The following is a 26191-nucleotide window of genomic DNA, read 5'->3' on the forward strand; positions in this document are numbered from 1 at the left end:
TCGGCGGCCCAGGGTTCGCCAGTTCGGATCCCAGGTGTGGACATGGCACCGCTTGGCACGCCATGCTGTGGTAGGCGTCCCACGTATAAAGTGGAGGAAGATGGGCATGGATATTAGCTCAGGGCCAGTCTTCCTCAGCAAAATGAGGAGGATTGGCAGTAGTTAGCTCAGGGCTAATCTTCCTCAAAAATAATAATAATAATAAATTTGGAGAACAAATGCAGTGGAGGTTTGTACACTCAGCCACAATATGCAAAGATTTTGAGGTAAGGAACTGAAATGATTTTTGTAGTAAAACTAACAGGCTTCAAGTAGATGCTATGTCATACCAAGGCACTTAAAAAGCAGGGATTGAGTATGACATTTATCTAACATGAGATAAGTTGTCAGGGATTTATGTAATCTTTTAAAATTACTTCCTAACCACAAACCTCGAGGAGGTCCTTAACAGTGGCTGGCAGTCATACTGTGTTTCCCTGGTCCGTTCCTCTCCCACTTTCCTAGTTGATGATTTTATACCTTCTTCTCACCTTAGACCCTTTTCCCCATCTTCTTTTCATGTGATGGGCTATCTTCCGTAGGCTCCCCTACCACATCTGCCCACCTATCAGCATCTGTACCTATATGCTCTGACTTTCCCACTATTACTAATGAATTGTCCCATCTCCTATTAAAGCCATACTGTCAGTGCCTATTAGAGCTCATCCTCTCACCTGCTCAAGGAGTTGCCCTAGGAAGTCTCCTGTCTATTACATTAATTTTTCCCTCTCTATTGGATTATTCCTACAAAAGCATGCCTTTGTTTCTCCCATCTTTAAAAAGAAAAATCTTCTTTTATCTTCCCCAGCCAGCTGGAGCTCTGTTTCTCTTCTTTCCTTTGCAGCAAACTTCCTCAGGAGAGTTCTTGATACTCATTGTCTTCAATTCCTCTCCTGCCATTTCTTTCAAACCCACTTGAATTAGGATTTTTCCCCAAAACTGTTTTTGTTGAGGTTACCAATGACCTCCACGTTCGTTCATTCATTCATTGAATAAACAAATATTTACTGAGTGTTTATACCGGGGCAGGATCTGTTTTGACCATGTGGGATCTGTTATTGAACAATACACATAAAAGCCCCTGTTCTTTTGGAGCTTATGTTCTAATAGTTAGCCTCACTAAAGCCAGTGGGCAGTTCTCAGTTGTTCTACTTGACTTTCAGCAACATTTAACTCAGTTGGTCCTCATGGTTGTCTTTTTTCACTTGCCTTTTAGGACCTTGTGCTCACTTGATTTTCCTTCCTCCTTTCTAGAAATACCTGTTCAGTCTTCTTTTATGATTCCTTGTCTTCTCATAGAAGAGGCCCATTGCCTACGTGTGTTCACTCTCTTGGTGATCTTATCCAGTCACATGGCTTACATACCATCTATATATCAGGGATTCCTGGATCTATATGTTTAGCCCAGACTTCTCTCTTGGATGCCAGACTCTCATATCCAGCTGCCCTTTTGACATCTGTGTTTGGATGTCTATTTGATGTTTCAAATTAACTTGTCCTAAAGTGAACGCTTGCTCTCCCCTCCCCCATATATACGCACACCTGCTCTGCTTGCAGTCTTGCTAATCTAAGTTGATGACAACTCTATCCTTTCAGGTGTTCAAACCAAAATTTGTCAAGTTACCCTTGACTCTTTTCTCTCACACTCAATAACTATTCTACTTGACAATCTTAAAATATATCCAGAGTCGGGACTCCTTGGAGAAGTGGCTAATTATGGGATGGGGGCAGGGAAAGTCTGAAGATGAGCCTGGAACATCGAGTTGTGCCAAAAGTAAGGAGCTTCCACTGGCCAGCTTTATGAACACACTTCCACTGGTCAAATCCGGGATATTATTGGAGTCAAAATTAATAATGACAGAAATGGATTATAACCTGTTAATTAAAAAAGGAATCTATGAGTACATACTGAAAATAAATAAATAAAGGAGATGGGAGAGCTCTTTTTTACAGTGGAATTCCAACTGATAAATGTAGAAGGAATGATTGTTAGATAATGACCTCTGTTGCAGTCCTTATAGTACATAATTTCTACAGGTAGGAATCCTCAGTGCATTCTTGGATGAAGGTTTGATGGGTTCCAGGACATTTATGCTGTCTTAAAGTATCACCACACAGGTTGCATAGTAATTACAAAGGGAAAAATTAGATTTTACAGTGAACAAACCTGGCAGCCACTTTATTCAGGTGTTCAAAGGTAATATCACCTATGAAGGAACAGACTGACACCATGCCTCATGGTGCTTTTTGATGTCATTTATTGAGAAGGCTTACAGCATTGTTTAGATAGTTCTTCTGCCAGAAATTCTGAGGAGATACTAGACAAACTCAAATTATGGGCTATTCTATAAAACAACTAGCCCTACACATATTCTTCAAAAATGAAAAAGTGGTAAGGAACCTGGTAAGTCCAGGTGAAGGATATATGGGAGTTTATTATTCTTGCAGGTTTTTTGTAATTTTGAAATTTTTTCTAATAAAAATCTTAAAAATACATATGTACATATATCCAGATTCCACTCCATTGCAACCACCTTGATCTAAGCCACTGTCATCTCTTTCTTGAATTACTAAATTGCTCCTAATGGGTTTCCCTACTTCTTCCCCTTTGCCCCCTTCTGCAGTCTTCTCTCAGCACAGCAGCATAGTGACAGGTATCACTCCTCTGCTCTAGTTCCTGCACTGTCCCTCACTTCACTCACATCCTTATAGTGATCTACAAGGTCCTAAGTCTTCTGCTGTCTCCCATCCTTCCACTTTGGCCTGTCTCCTCCTAGCCCCCTCCAGTGCTCTGTCAACATAGCTCTGCTTTAACTCACTGGGCATCATATGCCTCCTCAGGGCCGCTTTACTCCAGCTATTTCCTCTGCCTAGAACACTTTTTCTCCAGATAGACGCATGCCTAATTCCCTCAAACCGTGTTTATGTGTTCCGCTTGTCTGAATCCTACCCTGGTGACCCTATTTAAAATCACAAGCACCACTTCCCCCCACCCCCAGTATTCCTGACCTGCTCTATTTTTTGCATGTCTTTTAATCACTGTGTAATGTACTATATATTCAGGCATTTGTTATGTTTATTGTTGTCTCTCTTTCCTAGAATTTATCATCCACGAGGGCATGAATTTTGTATTATTCACTAAAGTGTCTGTCCCAAATGCAGCTGTAGGTTTTCATTTGTTTCAGATGGTTATCTCCATCTTAGTTTTGATTGGCAGGAGTTTATTTCTCCACTGTGTATGACTTTAGTCATTAATGAGCTTGTGACCATTTTTCAAAAGAATGAAAGGGAGAAAATGGGTTCTTTTTTTAAAAGGAGATATTATCCGCTAGCCATTCACGGGGAGAAACTCAGCTGTATCAAACTGAAGACAAACTTAAACATTCTGCCCTAACTTAATGTCTTAATTATTGTAGCCTGAGGGCCGACTGGGCAATTTGGGTAATGGTTGCCTTCGATTTCTTCAGAGACCGAAGATATAACAAAAGTTGCAGTTGAGAATTTTAAAAGTAGGACACGGTGGCTACTTTATATAAGCTTCATTAAGAGTTGTAGAGCATTTGGAAGAATAGAATTATGATTTTGGCATTTTTAATATTTCAAAAGAATCTTCGAAGCAATGTGTAGCATTTTCATTCATGGAGAGCGAGGGCAGTTTATTTATGTTTTCCATTGTTTGGAAGGCTGTTAGGCTTTTAACTTCTTTGAGGAAAAGAGAACAGTAGGGCAAAATCTGAAAGTGGCACAGACTCTTAAGATATCGTTGACATGGTACTTCAGGGTCTGCTGTGATTTGACCTTTGAACCCTTGTGTCACTGTGTATTAATGTGTGTAATGTCCTGTAAATTTTGCGTTTTGTTTGGATTTTTAGTTTATTGTTTTTATTAACGTGCTGATGGAGATCATTAAAATTTAGTCTGTGAAATACGAATCACGTGTTTTGTTCTTTGTTGTAGCAGCCTCACGTCAGAGCATTCGCAGAGTATCTCTGGAGGAAGTTCTGGAATTACTAGGAACAGGGTTTCTACGTGGGAGTTCAGGATTTCTTCGAGCCAGTGGAGATATGCTGAAAGGAACCAGTTCAGTCAGTAGGGATGTTCGAGTTGGAGTTACTCAGGTTAGAATCACAGATCAGTGTCCAAACATAGTTCTCACTGGCCTGTAAGGACAGTGTTGGTGTCTGACTCCAGGCAGAAGTGATACCACGCAAGGTCATCACTTATGCCCTCATACTTATAAATAGATACAGTGAGATCAGAATGCTTGTTAAAAACTGGATTACAAGTAAGAGAACCTTATTTACAAACAAACCAATTAAATAGGCTGTTATCCACAATTTGGGAGATTTTTGTTTATTTCATTTGAAACACAAATATTTTATTATTTATTTCTAGGCCTTATGCCTTCATGGGTCTTGTGGTTTAACATGTTTTCCATTGTGTTAATGTGTGCTTATACAGTTTGAATTTAAACTATTAGGTGCATATTATTTAGCATGGGCAGTATCGTACTTCCATTGTATATGGTTTCAACCCCTAAGTAAAGATTACAGCATGTAATCTACTTAAGTGCTTAAATTCTTCATCCTAAACAAAATATAAAAACCTAAAACCATAGGAAAATCGTCTTAGAATGAAACAACAAAGAGGTCTCTGAATTATCTTGTTTTCTAAATGCCATTATAGTTCAAAGCAAATGTATTTTTTCACATTCACGTGTCCTCATTGTTTTATACTGTGTGATATTAGACTTCATGAAAATGTAAGGTGTCCAAATATAATTGCAAACTGTGTTTCTAAAAAAGAGATTACGTAAGAAAACTACTGTCTTTGTATCTCTAGAGTAAGACAAACTCTTAACATTCATGAAAATAAAAAGCAGTGATTCATCACTATAAATTCCTTTCAGGTTTCTAGAACTAAATTCCCTTAGAGTTATAGTGTTGGAACATAGTTAATTCTTACAATGTGTTCATATGTTAGATTTGTTTTTTCTTGTTCAGAATGTTAAAAAGCTTGAATCTTTTGTTTAGAGAATTCACAGACACATTTTACATATTAGCTGGCTAGGCTGACTGTCCTGAATCTTTGCACAGTCTGACCAAACAAAATAAAACAGACAGCATAAGTGAAATCTCAGTTGAAAGACTGCGTACTTCAATTTTGGCTTAACAAACAAAAAAGTAGTAATGCATTTCTATAGCTAAAGTGGCTATAAGTGAGGACAGACTAAAAAGAAATGTTAATAAAGTCTGCATATTTTGTGGAAGAGAATACATTAATATAGAATTGAAACTATTTCATTTTGAAGATAAAACTCCTTTCTTTTTTAGGCTTACGTGGTATTTGTTTCAACACTAGGAGGAGCATGGCTAGAGAAAAATTTTGCTGCCTTTCTTTCTCATGTCCTAAGCCTTGTGTCACAGTCGCACCCTAAAGCCAACCAAACTCAGATTGATGCTGTCTGTGGTCGCCGGTGTGTTTCATTTATCCTTCGAGCTACTATAGGAGGCCTTCTTGGAGAAAAGGCTCAAATTGCTGCTGCCAAGGATATTTGCCAGGCTATCTGGAAGTTAAAGAAAGTTGTGGGTATGGATCTACTCAGACAGTCTGTTTCAATGGTGCTAAAGGAATTGTCCCTTTGGAAAAGCTAGACTGGTATATTACTATATTTAATACAAAAACCACTTTTATAATAGTTGTTTCAGAGTAGTCAATATACAGATGGGACATAAATTATCTAACTTGGTAAGAGCTGTCATATATATGTACAGATCTTGAAGGATGGTGATAGTGGTTCGTCAGAATTCATGATCTTCCTATAGAAGTTGAATACATTGTTTTTTTAAAAACTTGGAGCCAGGCCCGTGGCCAAGTGGTTAAGTTCACGCGCTCTGCTTTGGCGGCCCACGGTTTCGCCAGTTTGAATCCTGGGCGCAGACATGGCACCACTCATCAAGCCATGCTGAGGCGGCATCCCACATGCCACAAATCTTTTAAAAAAAGCGAAACAGTTCATCTCAGTTCCTGTACTGTTTTAAATCCACTCTGCTTATTTTGTGTATCAGTAAAACTGGAACATTCTTTAGTTTTCCCTTTCATTGCCTTTTCACTTGCTAAAAGAGTAATAAGGGATTTGTGGTCAGGTTGCTTGAACTAAATCTGTTATATTCAGTTCTTTCTCTATTGATGCCAGTCCGCATTTTAGTATTTCAGTTACTGCCTTAAGGATTTCATATAGATCAAGTGGAGGTATTAATTTTTGCCTTTATGCTTTTCTGCTCCTAACACCCACCCCTTGTAATACATTTTACTAAAACCGTGACTCTTAGTTCGTTCTCACACCTCTATCAGATGCTGTGATGAGTGACGGTAATTTGGAAACCCGGCTTGGCTCCGCAGATGTAGCAGCCGGCCAGCATATGCTGGTGTGTGCTTTACAAGAACTTGGAAATCTCATACACAGTCTCGGTACCACAGCTGCGCCTTTGCTGCAGGATTCAAGTGCAGGTATCTATTATTTGTGACCCATCTGAGTACCTTGTAATTTTATTTTTACTCTAGACACCTTTTTTTCAACAGGAAATCTCCCTCATGTAGTTCATTTGTTATAGATTCCACTGTACATTTATTAGAGATGTTTTATGAAATATATATGATCAAGATTATTAAAAATATGTATATATTTGAGTTTTTTTGCTTTCGTAAGTAAAAGTTGTCTCTGAGTCTCCTCCTGTTCCCCTTCCTGAGATAGTTAAGTTAATATGGAGAAACAGAGAAGTAAACCTAAATTCATTTCTCTCTTTGAACAGTGTTTAATCACGTTGAGAGATAATTCACATACCATAAAATTCACCCTTTTAATGTATACAGTTGGGTGGTTTTGGTATATTCACAGAGTTGTACAACCACCACCACTGTCTAATTCCAGAATGTTTTCATCACCCCAAGAAGTCCTGGACCCAGTAGCAGTCACTACCTCTTTCGCCTTCTCACCCCCTGAGAGCTACTAATCTACTTTCTGTCTCTATGAACTTAACCTATTGTGGACATTTCATGTAAATGTAATACAGTATGTGCTCTTTTGTGGCTGGCGTCTTTTACTTAATCACTTTTAAAAATCGTTTTTAGTGGTTTTTGTCCTTTAATGTGATATACATTTCCTGCTGATTGAAGCTTTGCATTATATTTTGTTTGCAAGCTCTTTATCCTAGGATGTATATTATTTCAGGGGCAGTGGACATGAACTATTAACATGTTTTGATTGAGTTATAGCAAATGTAACTTTTATTCTTTCTGGTAGTGGTACACCACTGTCTTCATAATTGGTTAGTAGCCGACTGAGGACCTAGCCTCAATTTTGTTCTCAGATAATATCAGTTTTGTTCTTAGATAATATCAATATGGTAGATAGGAAGTATACTAATTATGTAGATTAATGCCCCAGAAGGGATTAAAAAGAAGGAGAATGAGCATGGTATGATGTTTCTTCTCAAGGTGTGTTTGTTATTTATTAATTTTTAATTGCTAGTATCAAATGAATAATGATCTCAAAGTAAGCAGAACCTTGGCTTATTTAGGAAATAAAATTTTTCTTTTATGTACTGACTTAATTTAAGCCAGTTTTCATGAGCTATATTAGTAGAACTAATTTTTGGATGCAAAAAATTATTTATAATTAAGTATCCCTTATTTTTTCTATTTTGATTTGGCTTTTGATAAAGATAATATATTTTATATCCATGTGGCTGCTTAATTGTTCTGACTGTTTTATTGCTAAGTGAGTTTTGTCTGTGGAGCTGTCATCATGTGTTTTTTCTGTCCTCCCAGGCATTCTTGACAGTGTCATTTCAGTTAGCACTCATCCTAGCGTCTCTGTGCGACTGGCAGCAGCTTGGTGTTTACGCTGCGTTGCTGTGGCGTTACCTTCTTACCTAACGCCCCTCTTAGACCGTTGCCTGGAGCGGCTTACTGTACTTAAGTCTTCACCTGAAGCAGTGACTGGCTTTAGTTTTGCTGTGGCAGCTTTGTTGGGAGCAGTGAAACATTGTCCTTTAGGAATTCCTCACGGAAAGGGCAAGGTAATGATTTCATTCTCCACCTGTATGATAATGATGTTTCAGGTTTTTCCCAGAAATGTTATCTTCCTGTGTATCATCCCGTCACAGCCATGCAGGGCAAATTTCTGAGCCATCACGTGTTCTACTTAAGTGTTAAATGTAAGCATAACTTTTGTAGAAAACGAAGGGATAGTTAAAGATGTTTGATCTACACTTAAACAGGAGTGCGTTCTATTTGAAGTATCTCCATTTAGTAACAAAATTTGTTCCTGAAGGCTTTATTTTGCCATATATTTAGTTCTGCCGTAGAAGCGCATTTAAAATTGCATGGCGAAGACAAAAGAGAGCTGCAAAAGAAATTGTAAACTTCATTTAATAATTTTATAATTAGTGGTATTGTTGCTATTTTGAAATTAGTTTACATATAGTAAACTTTAAAGTTTACTTTAAAGATAGATAATGAATGTTCTTAGGAACCAAGATTTTCCACATAAAAAATAAAGCTACAGCTGTACAATCAAGAAAGTTAAGTAAAATCCTCATTAAGTATGTTAAATTTGGATCGAAAGTATCACTATGAACTTATAATTTTGTTTTTTAAAAAATACTTAACATCCTCAGTCTGTCCAGTGAGAACACATAAAGCATTGAGAACCCGCTAGCAGGGAAAATCCCTAGTGCCCGGATTATGTTTCTAAATACCATTGCAACCAAAAAGGAATCAGCACTCCACGGAGGAGTGGCTGGTTCCAGGTCTGGGGCAGGAAATGCACAATATAAGCCTGAAATATCTTGTCATGCCGGAAAGCAAGGAAGTCATCAAAGACTACTGTGTTCATTTTAGAAGGATACAGGGGGTAACTTAAGGGATTCCACTGACCAAAGATGGGATAATGTGTGCATCGGAAAAAGTAATGACAACAGTGGATTGAAAACAATACACATAAAACCTCATGAGCTCGTACTGACCAAAGATGGGATAATGTGTGCATCGGAAAAAGTAATGACAACAGTGGATTGAAAACAATGCACATATAAAACCTCATGAGCTCATACTGACACTAAAAAAAGTCTACCAAAAATTGCATTGCTGCCCAAAAATAGGGTTTTCTGGATAAATTTAGTGCTTTTGAATGTAGCACTTTCAAATAGATAAATGATACAGAACCTAGTAAGTAAATAACCCAGTTGTAATGTACAAAGAATTTTGAAGAGAACTAAAGAATTTTTTTAATGAAGTATGACAGAATAGGCAAAACATGGTGTGGGAATTTTGGTTCTTTTTGAATAGCTAGGAATTGCAAATTGTCAGAATATTGTTTGACAATGAAAGCCCTCGTAACCTGGACCTCACACACAATAGGTATTTTTTCAAAAATAAATCACCAGGGGGCTGGCCCAGTGGTACATCGGTTAAGTTCACACCTGCTTTGACAGCCCATTGTTCACTGGTTGGGATCCCGGGTGCGGACCTATGCACCGCTTGTCAAGTCATGCTTTGGCAGGCATCCTACATATAAAAAGTAAAGGAAGATGGGCACGGATGTTAGCTCAGGGCCAGTCTTCCTCAGCAAAAAGAGGAGGATTGGTGGCAAATGTTAGCTCAGAGCTAATCTTCCTCCAAAAATAAATAAATAAGTAAATCACCATTGTTCCTTTCTTTCTCATTGTCACTCCTATGTCATTATTAATGAGTATTATAGTATATTCTCCACAGTTTAGGCTTTGCAAAAAAACATACCATTACTTCAAAAGTTCTAAAACTATTTTGAGTATTGCCAACACCATTTGAATAAGGTGACTGACAACTTCAGGAGAAGATATTATTCATTTGAATTTATTACTTTAGTTATATTATAAACTAATACTTCACATCTTGCTAAGCAAAGAATTGCCATTGCATGTATTAAATTTCATATTCTCAGATCTTATTAGTTAGGCACACAGGACTGGTTTGTTTGTCCTCACTCTTGGAGTATTATCCGTTGACTGTATAGGCTGCAAGTAGTCCTCAGTAGTAAGTTGATTGATTGTTTTAAAATACGCTGGCCTTCCTCTTTAGCAAATTTATATGCCAACTCATAATACTTGCTGCTTTTCTGCGGGTGATTGGTAACTGAGATGTTTTCTCAGGCGTATTAATGCCTCGTGGCCTTTGTACTGTATAAGCATGCATTATCCATAAATGTGAAATACCTGGTTTTTCCTCTCGTTTTATAATACTGCCTGTTTCATAGACTTTTAAAATATAACATTGTAGTAAATCCCACTCTACTGTGAAACTTGCTTCAATGTGGGACTGTTTTGAGTACTTTTAACCTCTCTAATACACTGCCTCTGAAAAGACTGTTGTCAGCTACTCAGGTATCAAAGTGGTATGCAAAATTTTAAAAAGGGAGATTCCTGTAATGAAACTTTCTCTAGTAATTACACATCTCAGATAGTTGCTTAAAACTAAAAATAAATTCAAATTCTATACAGCTAAACTTGAATAGTCATGCAATGTTGTCTCGTATGTTCTACAAAGAATTATAGGGTTGCTGTGTACAACCCAATATGCCAGTATTTAACCTTGAAAACTTACTTCTTTTATAGTATCCTGTATGACGTTGTCCTATGCTATAGTCTACAAGAATAACAGTCCTTTATCACTTACATTTATTATATGAGAGTTAATTTTTCAAGAGATTATTGTTAGTTCCTGTCATTTGTCCAATAACCTATAAACTGATATTCTTCTTTTTGCCTTATTCTTCTGTACATAAATAGATTATTATGACGTTAGCAGAGGATTTACTGTGTTCTGCTGCTCAAAACAGCCGCCTTTCAGCTCAGCGCACACAAGCTGGATGGTTGTTGATTGCTGCTCTGATGACATTAGGTAACAACAGTCTTGTGGAAGGTTTACATAACTGTGAACTACTTTGTGTTTTCTGAATGTGAAATATAGTGATGTGTGATTTGACAAGACTAACTTTTAATGTGTACCAGAATTTAAGTATCCACCAAACATTTTTCTTCTAGCAGTTACCTTAGGAAGCCATATACTTACTCCATTCTTCAAAATATTTTCAAGTCTCCTTATTTGAAATTCTCTTCAAGATCAGTTTATGAGCCTTAAGTAGAATAAGCTAATTTGATCATCTTTCAGGCTTAACTCTGAATGACTATGACTTTTAAAAAAATCGTTCACATCCATCTTGAGAAAAAAAAATTTTCCACAATATAAGGATAGGCAAGAGAAATAGCCTGTGAGTCCAATTCTGTAATTGTTCTGAAAATTGATGGTGCCAATAAGGTAGTCACATTGAAGGGGATAGGGCTCATTTAAATTATATTTATTAAAAATCGGTAATTATTTACATCCTCTAACTTCGAAACTCAATTTTACTACTTTATTAAAGCTATATTTTGCTTTAAGTCTCTATTTTATAGTCATGATTTATTGTAGGATATAAAACTGAGTGGATTTGACCAATAAATCATTTTGACACTTCTGAAGTACTCTGATCTAAAAGGAACTTAAAATAAGCAATCATAAATGAAGAACCACTTTAAGTAATGTTCTTGAGATGATTAAAGAGATTTATTGGACTAAATCAGAATTCAGCCTATGAGCCAAATTTGGCTTGCCACCTGTTTTATACAGCCTGTCAGCTAAGAATGGTTTTTATATTTTTAATGATTAAAAATATATATATTGTGTGATACATGAAAATTATGTTTTCAGTGTCCATAAATAAAGTTTTATTAGAGCACAACCACAGTCATTCATTTACATATTGTCTGTGGCCGTTAAGCACTACAGTGGCAGAATCAAGTAATTAATTGCAATAGAGACTGTATAGCTTTTGAAGCCAAAAATGTTTACTGTCTGACCCTTTACAGAAAGTGTTTGTTGGCCCCTGGCATAGATCATCATTTCACAATATGATAGGGATAATGTGGTCAAGCTTTATTTGCCTTTGGCTGAGTGTTTCCTGCCTGCCATATTGACCATCTTGGTTAATTAAAGGGGAAAATATACTCCTTAATAAATGCAATATTTTAGTGAACAAAACCTTCAAAACAAGGTAATTCCATCGGAAGAAGACTACAAGAGATCCTTCTCCTTTAAAAAGAAAAAAAAGATGATTTCATCATATTTTATTATATATTCATAACCAACATACAGAAAGGGTTAAAATTTTTAATTGTTCTACTGTTGTTTTCTCTGGCTTTATTCTGTTTTCATATGCATTATTGTTTTCTTTTTATTATCAATTTTTAGAATGTGTTGCTAGTTTCCTAGCAACTTGCAAAGGGAATCAGTGAAGCTGGTGCTCTTAAGTATCATCATGAGCTCATAGATTTTTATATATTGATGTATTTCAGTTCATTGCAGGCGTATTCCTTTTGATCCTCAAATTGTCTCATCTTTAGTCAGTGGGAGCCCCTTCAAGCTGGGCCATGTGTCCTTTTAACATGAACCTAGTGTTCTTTGGTATCATGTTTGTTTTGGGGGTGACAAAATCTCCCAACGTTTACGTTTCCAGCTTGCAACCAGTCATTTCTCCAAAGAGCTCTTATTCTTCTTTTGGAAAATGGTATTTAGATAACTATCTCAGTGCTTTGTTAATTTTTACCTTGCAGTTTGAACACCTCTTTTGCATTTTCAGCATTTACTTCACCATTTACAATTTCCGTTATTATTTTTAATATATTCACTATTCTGAACTAATGTAAACTCAAATAAACCACATTCAAGTCCATTCTTCAAATGTGAACTACAACATTTTTTAACCTTTTTCTGCTACACTTCTCAGTTTATCTGATGCCACATAAAACAACTTCGATTCACCTATACATACATGTCTTACAGATCTGTGGTGGCTCATAAAGTGTGTGTGGTTTCTGTTTGATACAGTATTCTTGATGTGAATAAACTTACTCTTGTTTATGTTTTAACTTTGTAATTACTATAAACTCATTTTTATTGGTTGATATATGTCTCTGAAATGACATTATCTTGATACCTCTCTAAGAAGGAGATGCTACACTGTTTACTGTTGAGTCAGCTGTCTTAAGGATATAATAGTAAATATTTATGAAACTTTTGTCAACTATGGGTATTCCCAGTGACTCCACAATTTTGTTTTTTAGGTGTCTAAATTTTACTTTCAGAATTTTCTTTATTACCATAGCCCATTGTATATGAGCGTGCTTGTGCACACGTGCATACAGTCACACACAAACTTCTTACAATCACTTATTCTCAGTTGCCTTGCTCCGACTTCTTTATTTCATTCCAATTCTAGGAGTTTAAGAAAGTAGTGAGCAAAGAGTGTTGAATCCGGTTTGTGTTGCTGTAAGGATTAGCATATAGCCTCTCCCTAAAAAGCAAGTCAGAGGAAAAATGGAGAAATTATATTATATTTTAATCTACTAAATTGCATGTGTAGAAAAAAAGATTGGCTTGCCATTGCCTTTTCATTTTGCCATTAGGCTCATCTCTTCATATGCAAATAAGGCAATTTTTGAATGATAATTGTATGTCAGACATATAAATGCTTATCATAAGTCAAACACTGTTCTAAATGCAGACTCATGTAAGCCTCAGAAAGTGTCTGATTGGGTAAATACTATTATTATCCCCATTTATAGATGAAGAAGTTGAGGCACAAAAAGGTTTAATAACTTATCCAAGTTTACACAGCTGGTAAGTGAATGGAACCAGGATGTTAACCTAGGGCTCTCCTTCCGGAACCCAGTGCTGTTCTCTGCTATGCTGCCCATCCTGCAGTAGAAAAACATCAGTCTGCAGAACATGGAATAAGAAGTGAGGAGTATTTATAGCAGAATTTTCAGGAAACCCCAGAATATTAAAGAAAATCACTGGGGAGAAAAGCTGTGGGTTTTGCTTTTTATACTTCTAGTTTTTCTATTTTCTTAACATAATGCTATCAAAATGCCATCATTTTACATTGTCTTTCACTACTGGGCTTTTGTATTCATGATCCCTGGGTTCATAAATGTCATTCCTCTGAAATCTTAAAAAAAAATTTCAGTCGGCTGTATCATACCCGATTTTTGGCCCAGAACAAGTTGCTATAAAAAATTAGCATTACTCTCAGGATACAGTGTTGTTTGTTTCCAAAACAGGAGTACCTTGCATTTTTGTGGTGCATTGCAGTTTCTCAGACTACTTTAAAGTGTGCTTTATCATTTGGATCTGACAAACCCTTGGAGACAAGCAGTGCCAGTAGTATTAGCTTCATTTTATAGATAAAAGGAACTGAATCTCAAAGAGGCCACAGCAATAGTGGAAGAGCTGACGCTGGAGCCCGGACTTCAGTGTTACTTCTTGTTTTTCCTCTGTATACTCCAGTGCCTTCATTCGTTCAGTAGTACATTTGTTGGAACCAGAAGGTAAGAAAAGGAACGAAGTATTGAAGTAGTAGATTAAAATGTTTATTTTAATAGGGAAGTTCCTGCTTATTAATAGTTCTAAAGAGTAATCATTTGGGGATCTATAACAAGTGACAAGTTGAATAAATTACAGGTCCTGCGGTTGTCAGCCATCACCTTGCTCGAGTTCTGCTGTTGTGGAAGTGTGTCTTTCCAGTGTCTCCTAAAGATCTGGAAACAGAAAAGAGCCGAGGAGATTCGTTTACATGGCAGGTAACCTTGGAAGGACGAGCTGGTGCTCTCTGTGGTAGGTTGAGTTTAGTCTTTTTCTCCCTTTCCTTTGGCTTTTCCAACTCTTTAACTTTACACTGCTTGTATGTTTTGTCTAATTTAAGGGGGAGAAAATCTGCTTGTGGTGGTTCTTGTCATTGATTATAATTGATTAGTTGGTGATTATAATAGAAGTGTGATGTAATAAACCAAATTTAAGAGTTCTAATCCTTAGGATAATGCATGTTTTATTAGATGTAATCCAGTTGAGAAATATCAAGATTGCTTTGTCCTAAGTAGGTATTCATTCCTCTTTTCAGAAATCCTAGGAGTGGATTTAATCAGCATTGACTAAGCGTGTTTCTTTTAGGCTTTTGGTGTATGAAAGTTGTACCCTTCCCCAATATATAGACCATTAACGTTAGTATCCACCATGAGAATTTGAACTAAGGATGGGTGAGATCCCTGAAAAGACATGGAAGCACTGATTTTGGTTTCATTTATTCATAGCATTTTTACTCTTAAAGAAGAAAAACTATTTTGAAATTAATCTTGAAACTCAGTCTAACTTCTTTTCATATATTCTTTTATTCTGCATATGAAATAACTCCTTATAAAAACTTCTGTGTTTCAGGTAACATCTATAAAAACCTAACATGCTGGCTCAAAAGTCAGCATGAGTCCTCAGAACCAGTGTAGAACTGGCAGACTTGAGGGTCTAAGATAATTTATTCTTCTGCTTCTGAGCTCCAGGGCTGAGTTAGATCCCAGGACAGCAACATTTTGTTACCTTGGTTGTTGGTCTCTTTTAGTAATTCTTGGAAGTTTGGGGTTTTTTTTTTATCTTTGTAGATTAGAGATAGAAGACACTAGCTTCTTCTTTATACTGGAGTTTCAAGAATTTTTTTTATTTTCAGCACATTTCTTTATTTCTGTGATAAAAATGCAAATGCTGTGCCATAATTGAATACCTTTTTCATGGTTCATTACACTCCATCAAATAAAAGTCTGTTCTCTTTTTCAGCTGTCAAGAGCTTTGTTTCCCACTGTGGTGATCTCCTTACTGAGGAAGTGCTTCAGCGTCTCCTTCCGCCTCTTCCGTGTGCTGTGGATTTGCTAACTCAGTAAGGATCTGTTATTTAGATTTGATAACATTGTTTGAAATAGCAATCAGTTACCCTCCGATTATGTAACATTTTAAGTACGTGAATAAGGCCAAGTTCCTATGGTTGGTGAATAATTTTCCTCTTGCAGAGGAAGGCAAACATTTAGTTATGTGATTTTTTTTTTTTTAGGCTAGGATCTTGAAAGAAAAATACATATTAAAAGGGAAGGAAAGTTACTTCGATAATGTATCTTCTATACAGTCAGATTTAACCAAGAAATTAAGTATTAAGCCTGTTAACCTTTTCAGGTATGCATTTTATTGGTTTGTTAGTGCTATTCTGTGTTCATAAGAACCAGATACTTGTTGACAGTTTTAGTTTTTTGTTGTTTATTTTTCATACGTTTGACTTACAAGAAAACATTGACAAAATCCAATATGTGTCATAAGCACTTGTAATTTCCTAATTAATAAAATGGATAGATTAGAGAAAGTATTTCCAAAAATATATTTAGTGATAGAACATTTTATGTATATGGAAATAGATTTAAGATACGGCTTATAAAGCATAATAATAAAATGAACACCTCTGAATTCAACACAACTAGAGCAGAGCTTAGCAAATATTTGCTGTAAAGGGCCAAACAGTAAATATTTTAGGCTTTTTGGGCCATGCAGTCTCTGTTGCACCTACTCAACTCTTGTTGTAGCTTAAAAGCAGTGATGGATAATCTGTAAATGAATGAATGTGGCTGTGTTCCACAAAAACTTTGCAAAAACAGTCAGTGGGTCAGATTTAGCTACCCCTGGACCAGAACATTAACAATACTATGGAAGTTATCTGTGTGCTCCTCTCTAATAGATGTAATAACTACGCTGAATTTTATAGTTGTTATTCCCTTGCATTTTTAAAAAGTATAGCACATATATATGTTTTCCTAAGCAGTAAGTACATTGTTTAGTTTTGCTTGGTTTTGATCAGAACACGGTATACTGTTTCTGAGAATTACTTTTTCTTATTCAACATTATTTGAAACTTAATCTATATGTAAATTTGTTTAATCATTTTGGTTGCTGCATAATATTTGTGTGAATATACAGCAACTTATTCATCCTCCTGTCAAGAAATATTCAAATTATTTTCCAAAATTATTGCATATTTCTACCAATAATATATGTGGGTGCCCTTTGATCAACTTCTTCACCAACACTTACTCAGACATCAATCGGGGCTCATCCAGTAGGTGTAAATTGGTGTCTCCTTATGATTTCAACTTATATATCTGATTCCAGATGGTTTAAGTATCATTTTATGTATTTGTTGTTCAGTCTTTCTCCTTCTATGAAATCCCTATTCATGCATGTCTTTACCTATTTTTAGGTAAAATAGTTCTTTGATTAACAGATCTTAATTTAAATGTCAAATTTATCAGTCTTTTACTTTTTGGTTAGTACTTTTTGTCTTTTGATTTAAAAAATCTACCTTACTTGAAAGTTATAAAGATACTTTTTTATATTTCTCTCTAGAATGTTTAAGATTTTTTCTTCTACATTTAAGTCTTTAATCCATCTGGAATTGATTTTTGTGTTTGGAGTAAGGTAGGGATCAGATTTCATTTGCTTTTTTTTTTTTTTTTTTAAGATTTTATTTTTTCCTTTTTCCCCACAAAGCCCCCCAGTACATAGCTGGTATATTCTTCGTTGTGGGTCCTTCTAGTTGTGGCATGTGGGACGCTGCCTCAGCGTGGTTTGATGAGCAGTGCCATGTCTGCGCCCAGGATTCGAACCAACGAAACACTGGGCCGCCTGCAGCGGAGCACGCGAACTTAACCACTCAGCCACGGGGCCAGCCCCCATTTTCTTTTTGAATGTGGGTAACAGATTGTTCCATATTTACTTCCTCCAGTGATTTCATTCACCTCTGTCATGTATTGTAGTCCCATATGACCATGGTCCGTTTCTGTGCTCTCTAGTCTGTTTGTCTATTTCTGTGCCAACACCACACCATCTTCATAGTAAATTCTAGTATCTGTTAGAACAAGCTTTTTGGCCTTACTCCTCTTCAGGCATAATTTGGCCCTTCTTGCACTTTGATTGTCTCCTGTTGAAATTTTAATTAAAATTTCATTGAATCTATAGATAAATTTGAAGATAATTGATATTTTTACAATAGCCATAAACATGCTGTCTCTCTTCTATTTTTGAGGTCTTTTACAAAGTATAAATTTTTTTCTATATAAAAATCTTACATGACTTTTCAAAAATTTATTCCCAGATACTTTATATTTTTCATTGCAGTAATTATTTACATAAGCACATGGGAGTGACTGGTGTGTGAGTATAATCTCTTCATTACTGTTGTACAAAAATATTATCAATCTTATATCCAGCCACCTTGCCAAACTCTCCTATATTAAGGATATATTTATAGATTCTTCTGGGTTTCTCTGTTTACAATGCTTATTGATTCATGTTCTCTCTCTCCACTTATGTGCTAGATAACTACCATTTAAAACTGAATAGAAGTGGTTAAAGGGAATTCTTCTCCTGTTTCATGAATAGATTGATGTTTGCTACAACTTTTTAGTAGATATTCTTTATCAGGTTAAGAAAATAACCTCTTCCTAGTTGGCCACATTTTGTTTTGTATTGTTTTGTCTTATCATGAATGGGTTTTGATTTTTATAAAATAGATTAATCTGATAACTTTAATGGAACAGATTTTATTGACAAATTTTTTTACTTGGTTACAGTCTTGGGATAAACTGAGCTTGGAAATAATAATTTTTTTTATAAACTTCTGGATTTGGTTTGCTTATGTTTGGGTTTCTATTCATCAGTGAAACCACCCTATAATTCTACTTCTTGCACTACCCTCTTCAGGTTTTCATCAAAGTTTTACATAGCCTTGTAGAATGAGGTAGGTGAATCTTTCATCAGGTTGTGTGGAGGAGTCTATGTAAGATTGGAATGCATCACATAAAATCTTATTAGCAACCACCTGTCCGTAAAACGATCTGGACTTGATATTTTCTTTTTAGGAATACGTATTCCATTTCGTATTAATTGTTTTGACTATTTGAGGTCTGGTTTGGGGGTTTGTTTTGCTTGTTCGTTAGATTTTTCCAGGAATTTTCCCAATGCATCTTCTTCAATTTTTTTGGCATGAAGTTGTCGTTAGTATTCTCTTATCTTCTTAATCTCTGCTATATCTATATGTCCCTTTCTCCATTCTTGGTAAGTTTTCATTATGCCTTTCCCTGATCCATCTCATGAGAGATGTATCTATTTTATTAATCTGTACAAAGAATAATTTTGCTTATGTTGAGTTCATTCTCTACTTCATTCGTTATTGTTTGTTATTACTCCTTTCTGCTTTCTTAAATTCTTGTTCTTTTTTTAACCCCTTAATTTGAATGCTTATTAGTTCATTGAATTTCTCTTAATTCTCCTAATAGAAACTAAGGCCATAAATTGTCCTCTAAGGTTCCAGTTGCTGAATCCTGAAAGTATTAATATGTATTATTTCCCTTTTTCAGCTTTAAATATTTTTAAATTTCATTAAAATTTCTTTAAGTTGTCTGAGTATGTTTTTAAATTTCTAAATGTATAGAACAGTTTTTAGCTTATGGTTTTGTTACTGATTTTTAATTTAATTGCATTGTAGTTAGTGAATATGATCTGTATGTTACCTGTCCTTCTAAGTTTGTTGAGACTTACTCTATGACAAATGTGTCTGTTTTTTTAAGTTCCATTGTGCCATCTGTCTTCACTAATTTTTTATCTACTTAACCTGTCAATACTTGACAGTCTTGAGAGTGAACTACTCCACTGTGATGCTGGGTTTATCAGTTATTCTCTATAGTTCTATTAGTTTCTGCTTTTTCGTGTTTTGAGACTATTTAATTAGGTACATAGGAGTTTAGACTTATATCTTTCTAATGAATCTTTTATCATCATACAGTAACTCTATCCTTAATAATACTTTTTCTTTAAATTCGAATCTTTGTGATTATTATATGTGTGCTTTGTCTTTTTTAGTGTCACTGTTTTTAGGTGTATCTCATGACTGCATACAGTTGGAGTTTTTAAAAATTGAATCTCACAATCTCTGCTTTAAACTGGCAATTTGTGAATTTCTTTATCCATCTTGGTGTATATTTTGTTGGATTCATGCCTTTCATTAGTTCTAGAAGAGTGGTGGTTATCGCTTCAGATAGTGCCTGTTTTCTGTTCTCTTTAAACTTTCCTTCTGGGGTTCTGATTAGACAAATTTTAGATCTTTTTATTTTGTCTTCCATGTCTTAATCTTTTTTTTAGTATTTTTTCCTCCTTTGCTGTCTGCTGTGTTCTGAGTGGTTTCTCTGGCTCTGTCTTCCAGTTCACTAATTCTCTCTTCAACTGGGTTTGATCCAGTATGGCTTTGTCTCTGCCAGGACTTGGGACCATTTTAAACCCCTTCAAGAGCCTCCACTTTATCACCCCTACCTTGCCATGGGCACCAGCTCAGTTGCAGATTCTTGTATTGGTATTAGCATTTGTGTTCTGACTCTCATTTCAGCTCATGTTTTGTTTTATGCTTTTGTATTTGTTTGGGGGGTCAGGGTTGAGGGAGCAGACTTTGAAAAAGTCTCTTCGTGCAAGCCTAGCAGTGCAAATTATCTTTTACCCAGGATCTAAGTGTATTTATAGCAGGAATGCCCTTCAGAGACTTTAATCTGCCCTCCTAATCGAAGCAGAAACTGCTAGCAATGTTTTTCTAAATTCTTATTTTGTTCTATTCATCACACTTTCTTTAAAAACAGAAAGACAAATACCCCTGCAAACTCACTTCTGTTGTATTTAAACCAAATGGATGTTGCAGGATTTTTAAAAATACAACTTATAATTTCTTAACATCTTGTCAATATGATTAAAATAATTTTCATATGTCAGCTGTAATTTTCTCATCTAGTTTTAGAGAAACACAAAACATGCTTTTCTAGAAATTAGAAATAGCAAGAGCAGTTTGCTAGAAAATACAAATGAATAAACATTGCCAGAACTTCTCAGAGTACCTGGAGATCTCATGCCGTGACGGTTTAGTGGGTTTGTTCCAGTGGCACAATAAAAGTAGTTCCCCTGAGTTTCTGTATTGCTAAGAGAGATGAAAATCATATTCCAGTTGATAGCATGGTATCTTGCAAAGGGTGGTAATCCTTCAATAAGTATTTGTTAGATGAGTGGACGTCAGTAAAATGATGTCTTAGTACCAGTAGAGAGAGAGCAGAAGGTAAAGAATACGTGAAGCTGAAGGACGAGTGAAGGAGGGAGGTGATGAGAGATTTTGTGAATAGAACTTTTGGGGAAATATTGGCTCAACTTGTGCTTTATTAAAAGAGAATTTGTTTTATGATTTTGCATATTTTGGTGATTCATTCTACTTGGTGGTGGCATTCCAGGTCAAGTTTCTAGGAAACACTTGGATTTTTCTCTAGTTATCTGTGTCTCCTGTTTGTTTGTTTCTTTCCTACATAACAGACTTAAGTTTTTTCAAATGCCAAGTTGCAAACTTTGGAATGTGGTAAGTTTCTAGACAAAATACTTAGGTCCTTATAAGTCTAAGGTGAATATACAGTTTTGTTTTATGAAGTATGATAGGAAAGATAGCAGAATGATTTGCACGTGTGACAGTTGTAATCCCTCTTATAACTTATAATCACACTTTGTTTAAAAAAACATAAAATAAAAGCAACACTAATGTTCACTCAATATGTATAGGCATTTTATGTTTATATGTCAACCTATTCAGTATTTGTACATTATTATATAACTTGCATACTTAAGATATACTTTTTCGTTTATTTTAAGGCTTTCTTCAATAGTAAAAACATATGGAAGTCCTTTGAAAACACCATCAGTAGTTTATAGACAGAGACTTTATGAATTACTGATTTTATTACCTCCTGAAACCTATGAAGGTATGTGCCTTAGACCAAAATGTTTTGCTGTTTGTGGCTAGTACAGTGCCTGGAAAGTAAGGCCTGAAGGAATGAATTGTGGCAGTTATTTAGTGCCTTGTATCTAGGAGATTTAGGGAGTTCACACTTAACCTATGTGTTCACCATTTTATAGTAAATAAAACACTTTTTTTAAAAAAATACCCTACTTCATGTCTTGCTTTCCTCTCTCTTCTGGCAAAAAAAGCCGTAGTTCCACTGTGTGGGAGAGAGTGAGTCACAAAGATTGGTCTTGATTCTGCTCCAGAGTTTTGTACAGAGATATAATGCAAATCTATTAGAAATTTGGCCATCTTTAGTTTTCTTCTAGAGTAATTATCTTCAGTACATAGTCCATTTCATTCCATTCTTAACTCTGCCCCGATAGAAGTTTAATATTGAACTACCAAGGTATAATTGCTTTTATAAAGTTTATAATATAGGTTTTGCTCTTAGTGGGCTCAAAGATGACTTTAGGTTACTGGAATGCTGCAGTTGGTAAAATAAACTTGTCCCTATTTTAAAATTAGTCCTAAAACCTTGCTTGTAAGTTTAAGATACAGTCTTAAGAAAATAAATTGCTAGTACTACTGAATAACTCAAGATGCTTGTTTTAACAGAAGTCTAAGTTGAAAATGGTTTCCAGTGGGAACTTCAATATTTTTTTAGTCTTAATTTTCAGCCAACCATATTAAGTTGATTGATGCTTCAAATCCATTTCTTGTAAAAATACTACATTTGTTGACTTATGTCCTTAGTCTGCAGGTAAATGCAATATAATATATACTATATTAGTTCAAAATGTTATAATTTCTGTCTTGGCCTTTATCATTATGTGAGTGCTGGTGTTCCCACTGCCTCCCTTCCTAGTTCACAAATGTACCTAGCAAAATGTTTGATTTAAAGTAAGGATTTGGTAAAATCTTCTGAAGAGCTGAAAAAAAAATGGATACATTTCTGTTTCTTAGAAACTGCATCAAAAGAACCATTTCTGTATGCCAGGCACTGTGCTCGATATTATATGTATTAGTATCTCATTTATCTTAGGATAATACAATGAGCTAGTTCCAGTTTACTCATTTGACAGATAAAGACAGAGAAGTTACAAAATCAGCTCAAGAACACATACCAGTAAATAGTGGACTCAAGATGAAACCATAAGCTTCATGCTGTGCTGCCTGTTCGTTGATAAGTAAACTGCTAGAGACTTAGAAACAGTCAGAGCTTAGGGATAGGTCTCTCATTTGATGTTCTCTCTCAATCTAAAAGTTGGCTGTTAGATATCTAACAAAACACTTTGAACTTCTGTGTTCCATAACTCAGATCGTTGTTAGGTTCTGGCAACAGCAGTTCCCTTCAAACTTACACATCAATTTTTACCATAGTATTTTGAAATTTATTTTCAAACTACAGATGGAAAAATTGGGGGTTTTTTCAGGTCTTCTTTCAACATTTAGGAATACTAGAATATCACTTAAAATCTACAGTGTATCTTCTGATAAATAATAATATGTCTCCCCTTGAAGGATTTAAATTAAGGGAAAAACAAAGTCTTTTACTATTTTCTCAGAATTGGAGTTTAGGAATGCAATTAGAGGTCCTAAAAGAATAATAATATACAAGTGCATAGATTTTAAATTAGTTCCAGAGTGTTCATTGGGAGACAAAGTCAGGAAATACCATGAATTTCTTGAGAAAAGAATCTACGTTCACCCTCTTTGTCTTTTTCAAGTGTGTCTGTTTTTCTAACAAGAATTAAAGAAGAAATCATAAAAAATGCAAATAAGGATGTATTAATATTTGTCTTGCAACCAAAAATAAGGATTTGCCATTTTGTATCTGTCTTTTCACTGTGGAAATAGAATTAAGGATTTTTTTCCTTAAAGACTTCTGATTTTTTTTTTAGTGATAGTTTTAATAAGTTTATATAGTATATATGGAACATAACGTAACTTTACCATTAAAATAGTAATTGCCATTTTAAATAACATAGCTCATAGTACAATAATAACATAATTTCTAAATCTTTAATACAAAAAGAAATAGTCTTTAAAGTTATGTATCTAACTCAGAAAATATGGCTAAGTAACAAAACAGAAGTTTCAAGTCCTGATGTTACTACAATGGTTTATCAAAAAGTGAGCTTACAAGACATGCTAAGAAATTGCCTTTGTTACATGGGACAAATATAAAAATTTAAGTAACTTTGATTCATGATTGTCCAGCAAATGCAGACTTTTATCATAAAAGTGACTTAGTTTTTTGAAGTTTGTGGAGTGAAAATTTGGCTCTTAGTTTTGTTATGGATCTCCTTTCAAATATTTTAATATTTTCTGCACTGAAAATTGTTCCTCATTAGCATCAGAAAGTCGATGTATTCCTACCACAAAAGCATATTTGCATTTTAAAATCGAATCATCTTTAAAAACTTTGTTCAGGGACAGTTAGAGGAGCAGCCACTTTAAATGAGAAATAGAGATTTACCACAGTTTTCACACTTAGCTCTAATACCAAACATACCTTGCATAGTGTACTACCAACAAAATTATTTTTCTGAGTGTCATATACTGGTAATTAAACCTGCAGACATTCCTTTGAGCAACTTTCATTTGCTTCATTAAGCCTTCACTGATCCCTGTCTGCCCTCCCCAGTTCCTATATGTAATCTCTGCTTTCTATAAATTTAAGGCCAGCCCTGATGTCCTAGTGGTTAAGTTGGGTGTGCTCTGCTTCATGGGTTTGATCCTTGGGCACGGACCTACACCACTCATCTCTTAGTGGCCATGCTGTGGCAGCAGCTCACGTTTTTAAAAACGTGAAAAAAAGAGGAAGATTGGCAGCGGATGTTAGTTCAGGGCAAATCTTCCTCAGCAAAAAAAGAAAAGAAAAAAGAAAAAATCTAACTAAATTTAACAGTACTTTTGTTTTCATCTTTTATGAAACAAAGCACTTCCTACCTTCATTTCATAGTTATATGTATGTTTTTGTGTCTTGTATTTTATATCCTTTTGAAGAAAGGATTAAATACAATAAAATATTTATATATTTTATTAAACACAGCATCTTAAATACTGATTGAATGAATGAGTGAGTGAGCACGGTAGTTAAAAGCTCAAGTTCTGGAGCTTGAATTGCCTGTGTTTCAGTCTGACTCTTCTATGTAATTGCTGTGTTGTCTTGCAAAATTAACAAACTCTCTGTTCTTGTTTCCTCACCTATGAAATGACAGTACTAACTCGACCTCATGAGGTGGTTATGAAAACTACATGTAATGCTTTTAGGACATTTACTGACACATATTACATCCTCAGTAAATATTTGTTGTCAGTACTTTTACTATTACTAATGATACAGAAAATGATAGCAGGTGAACCTTCCTAACTCTTGCTACCACTTCTAACAACATCACCTCAGTCTTCATTTCATCCTGATGCTCTTGCTAAAGAAACACTTAAGTGTTTGTTTCTCTAAGGCGATTTTTACTCATTCGTAAAGTACTTAAGTTACAAACTGGGAAAAGCCATGTACGTATTAGGTGGATTTTTTTTTTTTTTTTTTTTTTTTTTTTGAGGAAGATTAGCCCTGAGCTAACTGCTGCCAATCCTCCTCTTTTTGCTGAGGAAGCCTGGCCCTGAGCTAACATCCATGCCCATCTTCCTCCACTTTATATGTGGGACGCCTACCACAGCATGGCGTGCCAAGTGGTGCCATGTCCACACCTGGGATCCAAACCTGTGAACCCCAGGCCACCTGAAGCGGAATGTGCACAGTTAACGGCTGCACCTCCGGGCTAGCCCCAGGATAAAATTTTCTATTGATAATCTGTTAGAAATTAGGATAAGTATCTTTGAAATGTTAATTTAGGTCAATGTGACAAACAGACCAATTTTTCAAAATGTATATTTGAGAGAGAGAACTATACATTACAGAAGATCACAACGTGCCTGAACTAGCTGGGCCCCCAAAACACAAGCAAACAAAAAATGAGTCCTCTCTGGATCAAGGTGCCAATTGACAGAAAAATATAGACGATAGAGGAACAAATTAAAGTACTCTGGCGAGTATAATCATAAAAATCCAGACTATAGAAATTTCTGCAGAAGAAATAACCTCATTTCAAATAAATTACGGAGGAGGGTTGGGGGAGCGGAGGGAAGAACTTGAGATGAGTCAGCTTGTAGCCTCAAACCTCGATTCAAACAGAACAGCAAACACAAACAGGCGCTTATGACACAATGGAAACTTTGAACACTGAATGGGTATGTGATGTTTATTGGTTTTGTAAATATGATATTATGATTATAGGATTGTTTAGAATGTCCTTAACTTTGGAGATACACAATGAAATGTTC

At 35.4% G+C, this 26191-nt stretch overlaps 1 protein-coding gene across 8 annotated transcripts in view; it reads left to right on the forward strand.

The window, feature by feature from the left end:
- Positions 1–26191, forward strand: part of HEATR5A (HEAT repeat containing 5A) — a 99491-nt gene that overhangs the window by 23134 nt on the left and 50166 nt on the right. For 6 of the 8 annotated variants that reach the window (XM_046652275.1, XM_046652282.1, XM_046652279.1 and 3 more), the window contains exons 7-14: positions 3997–4157; positions 5373–5628; positions 6394–6549; positions 7870–8120; positions 10869–10980; positions 14641–14793; positions 15781–15880; positions 21712–21821. In XM_046652275.1, coding sequence (XP_046508231.1) covers positions 3997–4157; positions 5373–5628; positions 6394–6549; positions 7870–8120; positions 10869–10980; positions 14641–14793; positions 15781–15880; positions 21712–21821 — 1299 coding nt within the window. The remainder of the gene's footprint in view (positions 1–3996; positions 4158–5372; positions 5629–6393; positions 6550–7869; positions 8121–10868; positions 10981–14640; positions 14794–15780; positions 15881–21711; positions 21822–26191) is intronic. The other 2 variants (XM_046652278.1, XM_046652281.1) reach the window with 1 other exon arrangement.

This window comes from Equus quagga, chromosome 2 (genome assembly GCF_021613505.1).
Source record: "Equus quagga isolate Etosha38 chromosome 2, UCLA_HA_Equagga_1.0, whole genome shotgun sequence".
In the NCBI taxonomy this organism is placed as follows: domain Eukaryota; kingdom Metazoa; phylum Chordata; class Mammalia; order Perissodactyla; family Equidae; genus Equus; species Equus quagga.